Source organism: Helianthus annuus, chromosome 4 (assembly GCF_002127325.2).
Source record: "Helianthus annuus cultivar XRQ/B chromosome 4, HanXRQr2.0-SUNRISE, whole genome shotgun sequence".
NCBI lineage: Eukaryota > Viridiplantae > Streptophyta > Magnoliopsida > Asterales > Asteraceae > Helianthus > Helianthus annuus.
Window position 1 is genome coordinate 49,956,094 of NC_035436.2, and position 11,118 is coordinate 49,967,211.

At 39.1% G+C, this 11,118-nt stretch overlaps 1 protein-coding gene across 1 annotated transcript; it reads left to right on the forward strand.

Moving 5' to 3' along the window:
- Positions 1-3,922: 3,922 nt before the first annotated feature.
- Positions 3,923-4,774, forward strand: LOC110933390. Its single transcript, XM_022176615.1, has one exon. It carries the CDS (start codon positions 3,923-3,925, stop codon positions 4,772-4,774), a length of 852 nt encoding a protein of 283 aa, XP_022032307.1.
- Positions 4,775-11,118: the final 6,344 nt, after the last annotated feature.

Genomic DNA, 11,118 nt, shown 5'->3' on the forward strand with positions numbered 1-11,118 from the left:
CAACTTGGTTCCTAATTAATCCGATTCATTTGCATGTTTCCGTTAATTGCTTAAATGTTGACCATTATGCCCTTTTGACCTTAAAACGAGATTTTTGAAAATATGAGAGGACAAAAACCTTTATTACTGATTTATAAACATATCCTAAAAAAATTTGACATCCGTTTGAGGTCTAGATTAGGAGTTATGCTCAATATCGTAATTAGAAAGTTTTTTATTAATTAAACGACAATATTAGCATAAAGCCTTCAAACTTGATGGGTCTAAATCACATTCTATTCCGGTCTTCGTTTAATCTTGCGTTTTGAACCGTATACCTTTCTTTAAAACTAACCGGTCTAAGTTTAAACTTAAGTAAGACCCGTTAGGAATCTAATAGGTTATTAAAACCTTCATTCCAGATTTAGGAGACCAGTAAAAGATACTTGCACTTGCTAATTTGTACGGCTGGGATAAATTTGTATAATTTGCTCAGGTAAATACTTTTAACTTATTTTCCCTTATACGGGCTTGGGGTACGGTATATAAAATACCGCTTGGTCGGGTATTGAATTTTTAATCGTATGAAGGTTAAATCATTGAGATAACCCGTTTAATCTACTTTGTTTATTTTAAGCCTTTGGGGGTTAATGACCTTGTCCTGGATATCCTCGGCTCATTCATTGAAATGGCCACGACTTAAGCACGGGGTGTAGGCCTGCACCCGTCGGTGCGTATGTAAAATTAATGTACCCGCCTGTTCGAGAATAACTCGTCGCGGGATATATTATGTGGTGTGTCTATTAATCTTTAACCCGGTAATCAGCCCGGGCTACTGAACGTATAATAAACATAAAACTCTTTTACAAGATTATTTTTAAATAATTATCCCAAGTTATAAAAGATTATTTGTGCCTTGTGCATTTCAAATCAATTTTCTTAGATACTTTTCAAAAGAGTCGGTTAATTGTATTTACCAGTGTAAACTGACGTATTTCCCCAAAAAAGGCTAAAGTGCAAGTAGTAGGCGGAATAGGCTGGCTACTCCTAGCATCAATAAAGAGTCTTGCAAGCTTAGATGTTTATAAATCTGTTGAACAATGTTCCTTTTATCTTGATCCGCCTGTGGATCCCTTACAACCGATTTTGTAATAAATGATATTACTTTCATTCGGTTTGTAACGTTGTTATCTTTATCTTCCGTTGTGCGTTAAACTGTCATAATTTGACTATGATGATATCAACAACGTCACGATAATCCCCACCGGGCCCACTGGTAATACGTGGAAATATCGGAGTGTGACAGGTTGGTATCAGAGCCAACGTTGAGTGAATTAAATGCTAGCCTTTTGTGTTTAATCTCAACGACACAGTTGCGCATTCCTTGACTTCCGAGTCTAGATAAAGAACTTAGGACTAATCCTAATTTATTTTATTTTATCCTTTATTGTTTTCCTTATTGTTTCTTTTGTTTGTTTTGACAGGTTCAACAAAGTGCTGCCACGATTCAGAAGAGGAGGACGAGGCAAGGCACCATTCACCAGCCATGATCATGAGACAGGACCTTCTCACCGGCGAACCCCATCGGTAACAATGAGCACAAGTCCTCAAGCGGATTGGAGGATATATTTGGAGCCCGCGAGGTGATCTGTCTCGCTAAGTTCATCACCCTCTTACCATCATTCTTTTGAGCCGCAATAGGAGAACGAGCCCAACGATTCGCACCACTCTTACCTACCACTGCAGCGGTCGGGGTCACACCGCGCGTTTCAAGACCCGACCCCATATTTCCAGAGTCGGTTTAACCCGTGAAATCAGATTGAAGAACCAATGGGTCATAACCCATTGGGCCCCGAAGACCATTTCCCTTTCCTGAAGCCCAGGACATGGAGATGGATGATGACCCGGATCCCGCCAAACCACCATCTCAGACACCGACTCACCCCATCGAGATTTCAGATGGGTCGTCTTTTCATGGATCACCTTATCGTGGTCCAGACAGCTATGAGGCAAGGTTTGCCAAATACGACTGGGTGTTTACTCCCTCTTACCACCCGTCTCAGCAGCAACAACAACAGGACCCCTCGGAGAATTCACGTTTTATAGCGGTCACTCCACCGCCACCACCGCCGCCAGAGCAGCAACCGCCTCCGGAGCCACCGAGGCGTAGGAGAAAAGGAGCACGGATGTCCGTGCGAGGGGGATTCCATTTCATCACCCCTCAGCATTCAAGTGGCAGTAATTACCCGCCACTATATGAAGACCCACAGATGGGTGGGCCTTCAAACCCTGTTTCCGAGATGGACTCTGCGCTAGTCGCACCGCCACCAGTGGGTTATGATAAACCAATTCCTTTGTATGCCAGTGCAATGGCGTATAACCCTTTTGAACAACCGGTCCATACTAACTACAACTACGGCGAAGTTAACCCATATCTTGTAGCGGTGAACTGCAATGCTCTTCATCCCGAAGGGCCCTATGGAGCTCCCTGACAGACTGGATACCCGGCCTATGGGTACCAGTACCCGCCACCTCCTCAACCTCCGCAGCATCAGCAGCCGCAGCCGCCGCAGATCCAGCCACAACAACAGCAGGAGATTCTTCAAAGGTTGAGCCAGGTGGAGCGTGAGGTTCAAGAGGAGCGTAGAAGCCACCGGGGATTTCTTAAGGGTTTGGCAATCTTAATCAATGGGAAGAGCAGAAGGGATCATTAAGATTCTTTATTTGTTTTTTGTTTTCTTTAAATTTTCAATTAAGTCCCTGCGTGGACATCTATTTATGTATCTAGTCCCTGCGAGGACTTGTAGTTTCAGTTTAGCCCCTGCGTGGGCAACTTATTCCTGTTAAAGTCCTGTTTAGGGCAATTATGTACTCTTTTAAATTCTAGTGGCATGTTATAATTTAAATTTCATTTTGTCATCATATGCACGAAAATAATATATATGAAATAAATAAATAAAAAATATAACATTCCTTTTGTATGATCTGCCATTATATTAAACAAATCTTAAAGGCAAAGCCTAGTCCATATGTCCTATTAAGACAGGGCCATGATGGTAGTTCCTTATTAAGATTTAAATTCTTGTTAACATCTGAAAACATGTTAACACTCCTAGCAAAATGTGATTCGTTAAAATCACATAAGTCATCTTTATATTGGACCCTTCCAATTCCTTTTTGTGTTATTTAAAACATCGAGTAGTGATGTAATGCCTGCGGGCCATATTCATTGTCATATAAGACAAAAGACAGTTGTAGTCAATGACTTCCTGTCAAGAAAGGTAATGAACTGCGTTCAAACCTAAATGCCTCGATTCTATAAAATCATGGCTTATAATTTATACTTGTCCTTGTGACCTGGCCTTTTGTGCCTTTATAATATTGTAATAAATTATAACTAAGGATAATTATAATGAAAATCCTGAATGAATATGTTTAATAAATTAACCCATATGGTTTATTAATACCATGGTTAATAAATCATCAAGAATGACAATACAGCTATAGACTTCTAAATAAATCATTGTCATCATTTTATGTAGCAATCAAGTTACATGGCAGAATCAGAAGAAGTCAACAGTCATCCAAGGGAGAATCATGGTACTACTAGGATCAACGTAGCGGAACTTCAAGCATTGATTGATAATGCTGTTACCAAGGCCATGGATAGGCAGTTTAATGAATCAAGTAGTACTCGGAGCAAGACCCTATCGGTACCTCATTCTAAATCGCACCCTAAGACTCACTCTGTGGCTCATAGTAAGCCACCATCTAAAACTCACGACTCAAAGAAGGATGATGGCCAACACTCTTCAAATCAGCATAGTGTTCCGTCTAAGAAGATTATATTCAACCAAGAGCCACGTGCAAAAACCTGTTCATATAAGTATTTTGTCTCCTGCAAGCCCAGGGATTTCACTGGGGAAAAGGAGCCGTTGATTGCATGACGTGGCTAGATGAGATGGATACATTGGTCGATATTAGTGGGTGTGCTGAGCAAGATGTTGTGAAGTATGTTTCACAATCGTTCAAGGGAGAAGCTCTAGCTTGGTGGAGGTCTTTAATCCAAGCTACTAGAAAGATTCCGTTATACAACTTACCATGGGCTCAATTTGTTGCTTTGATTAAGGAGAATTTATGTCCTCAACATGAGGTTGAGAAGATCGAGACCGACTTTCTGACATTGGTTATGAAGAACTTGGACTGCCAAGCATATCTCATGAGTTTTAACACCATGTCTCGATTGGTTCCATACTTGGTGATACCGGAACCAAAACGTATAGCCCGTTTCATTGGGGGTTTAGCCCCGGAGATAAAAGCTAGTGTGAAAGCCTCTCGCCCTACTACATTTAGGTCAGTAGCTGAATTGTCATTATCTCTTACCCTTGATGCGGTCAGGAAGAGATCGCTTAGGAATTCTGATGCTGGAAAGAGAAAACGTGGGGATGATAACTCACACCATTCAGAAGAGAAGCACAAAGGGAACTATGATCACAAGAAGAGTTCAGGGTTCAAGAAAGAGGACCAACAGTCGGGTGAGAAGCCCAAATGCAAGATCTACAAGAAGGGTCATCTAGGAAAGTGCAGGTATGAATCAAAATCCCAATCACAGCTTAGGGCTTGTGGGATCTGTAAGTCTTCTGAGCATAAGACGTTGGATTGTAAGAAGATTAAGGATGCAACTTGTTACAACTGTAACGAGAAGGGGCATATCAAGTCTAACTGCCCAAAGTATGTCAAGAAACCTGAGGAAAGCAAGAAGGCCAATGCTAGGGTCTTTCAGATGAATGCATAGGAAGCAATTCAGAATGACAACGTGATAACAGGTACCTTTCTTATCAATGATGTTTATGCAAGAGTAATATTTGATTCGGGTGCAGATAAGTCGTTTATAGATAATAAGTTTTGTAAGTTATTAAATCTGTCTGATAAAACCCTAAGCATAAAGTACGAAGTAGAATTGACCGTTGGTACCATAGAAACCGCTTCAACCATGTTAGATGGATGCTTTATATCCATTAGGAACCACTTCTTTCCATTATCCTTGCTTCTTTTGAAATTAGCAGGTTTCGACATAGTGATTGGCATGGATTGGTTATCTCATAACCAAGCCCAGATTGTTTGTGACAAGAAACAAGTGGTTATCAAGACTCTGTATGGTGAGCCACTCACAATACAAGGAGATACTCAGTATGGGTTACCTAAGCAAGTGTCTATGCTTAAGGCGTCAAGGTGTTTGAAGAAGGGTTGCGTCATTTACATGGCACAAGTGAATATTGATGAACCAAAACCCAAGGTTGAAGACATCCCTGTTATATCTGAATATCCAGAAGTATTCCCTGAAGAACTACCAGGTTTACCCCCCGATAGGTAAGTGGAGTTCAGAATCGACATTATTCCTGGAGCAGCACCTATTGCAAGAGCACCTTACAGGTTAGCACCAACTAAGATGAAAGAGTTAAGGACTCAACTGGATGATTTATTGGAAAAAGGATTTATTCGACCTAGTTCGTCTCCTTGGGGAGCACCGATCCTGTTTGTGAAGAAAAAGGATGGGTCGATGTGTCTATGCATCGATTATCGCGAGCTTAACAAGGTTACAATCAAGAACAGATATCCATTGCCCAGTATCAACGATCTGTTCGATCAGCTTCAAGGAGCAAGTTACTTCTCCAAGATTGATTTAAGGTCAGGCTACCATCAATTGAAGGTTAGAGATGAAGATGTGCATAAGACTACATTCAGGACTCGTTATGGTCACTACGAGTTCTTGGTAATGCCTTTTGGGCTCACTAATGCACCAGCAGCATTCATGGATCTCATGAATCGCGTTTTCAAACCCTACTTGGACAAGTTCGTCATCGTCTTTATTGATGACATCCTCATTTATTCAAAGAACCAGACTGATCATGAAAAGCACCTTCGATGTATTCTGAAACTTCTTCAGCATAAGAAGCTCTACGCCAAGTTTTCAAAATGCGAGTTTTGGCTTCTCGAAGTCCAATTTCTTGGACATGTGGTTAGCGAGCGTGGTATCCAAGTGGATCCCGCTAAGATTGAAGCCATCATGAATTGACAAGAGCCGAAGACGCCCACAGAGAGTCGTAGCTTCTTGGGTCTGGCAGGATACTATAGGCGTTTCCATTGAAAAATTCTCAAGGATTGCTGCACCCCTAACTTCATTGACTCGCAAGAATATCAAGTTTGATTGGGGTCCTAAGCAACAAGAATCCTTTGATATCCTTAAACAAAAGTTGAGCAATGCTCCTGTGTTGACATTGCCAGAAGGTATTGAAGAATTTGTGGTTTATTGTGACGCATCGCACACAGGCATGGGATGTGTGCTTATGCAGAAGGGCAAAGTTATCGCTTATGCTTCCCGTCAATTAAAGGTGCACGAGAAGAATTACACCACCCACGACTTGGAGTTGGGTGCCGTTGTATTTGCACTAAAGCTTTGGAGGCATTACCTGTATGGGACTAAGTGTATGATCTATTCTGATCACAAAAGCCTTTAGCATCTGTTTAATCAGAAAGATCTGAATATGAGACAGCGTCAATGGATGGAGACACTGAATGACTATGATTGTGAAATCCGATACAATCCAGGTAAGGCGAATGTGGTCGCCGATGCCTTAAGCAGAAAAGAAAAAATTAAGCCCATTATGATCAATGCCAAGAGCATTGAATTGAGAAACATCTTGAATGAAAGGTTGCTAACCGCTCAGAAGGAAGCTGTATTAGAAGCTAACTTCCCAAAAGAAAAGTTGGGTGTCACTGCCGATCAACTGTCTTGTGACAAGGAGGGAATTCTAAGACTGAAAGGAAGAATATGGTTTCCATTTTATGGTGGACTACGAGATGTGATTCTTCAAGAAGCCCATAGCTCCAAATACTCAGTTCATCCTGGAAGTGACAAGATGTACCAGGATTTGAAGGCAAATTACTGGTGGATAGGTTTGAAGAAATCTATAGCCACTTATGTGGCCAAATGTCTGACATGTGCTCAAGTTAAAGCAGAACACCAGAAGCCGTCATGTTTGCTACAACAGCCTGAACTTCCCACCTGGAAGTGGGAAATTGTAACTATGGATTTCATCACCAGTTACCAAATACAAAGCGAGGAAATGATACTATTTGGGTTATAGTTGACAGGTTGACTAAGTCAGCTCACTTCCTACCTATTAAGGAAACACACAGCTCAGATAAGCTAGCTCAGCTGTACGTGGACGAGATTGTATCTCTTCACGGAGTGCCAGTGTCTATCATCTCTGATAGGGATACAAAGTATACATCGCATTTTTGGAAAAGCATTCAGAAATCCCTAGGCACTCGATTAAACTTCAGCACTGCATTTCATCCTCAGACGGATGGTCAAAGTGAGCGTACAATTCAAACGATGGAGGATATGTTAAGAGTTTGTGTTATTGATTTAGGTGGAAGTTGGGATGATCATCTTCCATTGATAGAATTTTCATATAATAATAGTTATCATTCAAGTATTCAAGTTGCACCTTTTGAAGCTTTGTATGGAAGAAAGTGCAGGACACCCGTTTTGTTGGGCAGATGTTGGAGACGTCCAACTAACAGGACCTGATATAGTCATGGAGACGACAGATAAGATTGTGCAGATATGTGATCGTCTCAAAGTTGCCAGGGATAGGCAGAAAAGCTACGCAGATAAAAGGCGTAAGCCTCTGAAATTCGAGGTAGGTGACAAAGTGTTACTTAAGGTATTACTTTGGAAAGGGGTGATGCATTTTGGTAAAAAGGGCAAGTTAAGCCCAAGATATATAGGACCATTCGAGATCACCGGATGTGTCGGAACAGTGGCTTACAAGTTAAACCTGCCTGAAGAGCTCAGTGGAATTCATAATGTGTTCCACATCTGCAATTTAAAGAAGTGTCTAGCCGATGAATCGCTAGCCATGTCACATATGGATGTGCATATCGATGAGAGTTAAAGTTTGTTGAAAAACCTTTGTCAATTGAGGACCGACAGATTAAGAAGCTTCGAAAGAAGCATGTACCGATTGTAAAGGTTAAATGGAATGCCCGTAGAGGTCCCGAATACACATGCGAGGTTGAATCTACAATGAAACAGAAGTACCCTCATTTATTCCAATAAATCTCGAGGTCGAGATTTCTTTTAAGGGGGTGAGGATGTAACACCTCGTAAATTGCGACCATCATAATGAAGACACGTGTCATAGACTTTAAGCGTATAAAAAATTATTTCCATGGGACTAAAGTTGTCAAAAAATGTAAATATGTGATTAAAGGGATCCAAAGTGTCAACATGCCATTCGTGTGCCTCTGATTGACCTTACACGACGTTCGTATTCTTTAAAGAATAATTTATCGAACTCGAAAGTCATTTGTGCTTAAAATAAGGATCTTATGAAACATAGGGGTTAAAAGTGTCAACATGTCGAAAGTAAACTCTGAGTGACCTTTTAATGAACCCAACAAAAAAAACATTGTAACAATTATATATTTTGATATCAAAGATAATGGATATCAATCTTGTGGAATTTCGATGTATACAAGACTCCAAGGCAACACAAATGCATGGAATATATTCTAAATAATGAGACCTGAAATTGGTGGCCCTTACTACTGATAATGACCAGAGACTCAAGTTATTATAAGTCGCATGGTCAAATGTCAAAAGTTCTCAAAATTTTTGTCTTCTGACCCAATCTTACGGACCGCAAAGAGACCATCTTACGGACCGTAAGGTGGCTGATCTGGGCGATAAAGATTAAAAAGCGGATACGGACCGTAAGACCCTTAGCTTACGGTCCATAAGACCTGTAACTGGGCAGAAAAATGGACAGCTGCCTGTTCAGCCAGTTCCACCACCTTAGATGTGGTTTTCGAATTTAGGGGCTGCACCAGTGGTATTTCACGCATAGGGGACACCTGGGATGATCTGGAAACATGTGTAGACCTTGTTGGATTGATCTTGTTGCATCTAAAACTCTATATAAGGACCTTATGTTGCAACCATGAACTTGCTCATTCACAAAATTATTCTAAACTTATTCTCTGGAGCTCTCTGGACTTCAAGCAAGATTTCTTAAGCTTCTAATTCGTGTTAAGAGCCTTTGTAAGCATTCTTACCTTCTCTAATTCATGTTTTATTAGTCTAATGACCAAAAGTCAAAGCCGTCGTAATTAAGCTTTGACTTAGTGATTAATCACTAATGGTCCAGTCATTTTTTGAATTGAAAGTGGCTATGAGTTGGTAATTATGTGGGTAATTAACCCTTAAAAGGGCACCCTCTGATTTCCACTCTAACTAGGTCAATTGTCTGGTCAAACTTAATATTAAAAACTCAACAGAAAGCTATTTTGCAAATAAAATCATAATTAGCAATGTAGAAGCTATGAAACCTGTTTTAACACTTATATAACTTGGTAATTAAAGTAAGAACATGTCTAAGCATGTTCAACCCGACAATTTTGAGTTTAGGCTCCGTTCGGAACCGAAAGTCGCAAAAGAAGACTTTTGCTTTGACTTTTAGTTCTGACCCGATTTAGTTTAGTTAAGACATGCCTTAGAGTTCCATTAGGACCAGGTTATAGGTTAGTATAACCCTATGAGATTATACAACTTGGTTCCTAATTAATCCGATTTATTTGCATGTTTCCGTTAATTGTTTAAATGTTGACCATTATGCCCTTTTGACCTTAAAACGAGATATTTGAAAATATGAGAGGATAAAGACCTTTATTACTGATTTATAAACATATCCTAAAAAAATTTGACATCAATTTGAGGTCTAGATTAGGAGTTATGCTCAATATCGTAATTAGAAAGCTTTTTATTAATTAAATGGCATTATTAGCATAAAGCCTATCTAAACCCAAATTTTGACATCAAACTTTTTACCCACTGATGTAATATAATATTTTGGGATTTTTGAAGATTTTTATTTATTTTTAAACTGAACATATCATAGGGTTCTTGCTGTAATTCGGTAATTGTCGGTTATACCCTTTTTGCAAATAAAATGAGTTTTACATAACATTTTGATACCAAACCTTTTGCTACTGATTTTATATGTTAAATAAAATATTTTAAGTCTTCTGGACTGATAAAAATCTCAGCTTTCCTTATATAACCTGAAAATCGCATAAAACCGACTTTTTACGCGTAGTATGGGTTAAAACTATTTTTAACATATAAGACTTAATATCTACTGATATTTTAAGTAAATTTTTATACTTTAATAGTAAGCAAATGTTTTGAACTCAGATTTCCAAATTTGACCTTTAAAGCTTATGTGAAATTACCAAAAGCCCCTATAGTGCGTAGTTTGGTTATAAATGATAAATTTCACATATATGCAATACCCTACTGTTATAACTTATTAAATTAAATATTTTACTGATAATTTCAGACCTGAAACTCATATTAATATTTAATCTCTTTTATAACCTTTAAAATAACCAAAATACCCCTACGGGGCTTAAATTGAGTTTAAATCCGTTTTGGGCGTAATGGAAGGTATCTTACTGATATCACAACATATTTAAGGAATACTAACTTAGGAAACATATTCATGACTCATTTGTTTACTCGTTATGCATTTTTGCGTTCGGTGCGGTTTATGTAACTAGTTTGCATAAATTAACCGAAACGGGTCAAACCTTATCATTTTTATCTCAAAATCCAGAATGTGTTTAGTTTACCCATATTATACAAGTCTTCAAACTTGATGGGTCTAAATCACATTCTATTCCGGTCTTCGCTTAATCTTGCGTTTTGAACCGTATACATTTCTTTAAAACTAACCGGTCTAAGTTTAAACTTAAGTAAGACCCGTTAGGAATCTAATAGGTTATTAAAACCTTCGTTCCAGATTTAGGAGACCAGTAAAAGATACTTGCACTTGCTGATTTATACGGCTGGGATAAATTTGTATAATTTGCTCAGGTAAATATTTTTAACTTATTTTCCCTTATACGGGCTTGGGGTACGGTATATAAAATACCGCTTGGTCAGGTATTGAATTTTTAATCGTATGAAGGTTAAATCATTGAGATAAGCCGTTTAATCTGTTTTGTTTATTTTAAGTCTTTGGGGGTTAATGACCATGTCCTGGATATCCTCGGGTCATTCATTGAAAT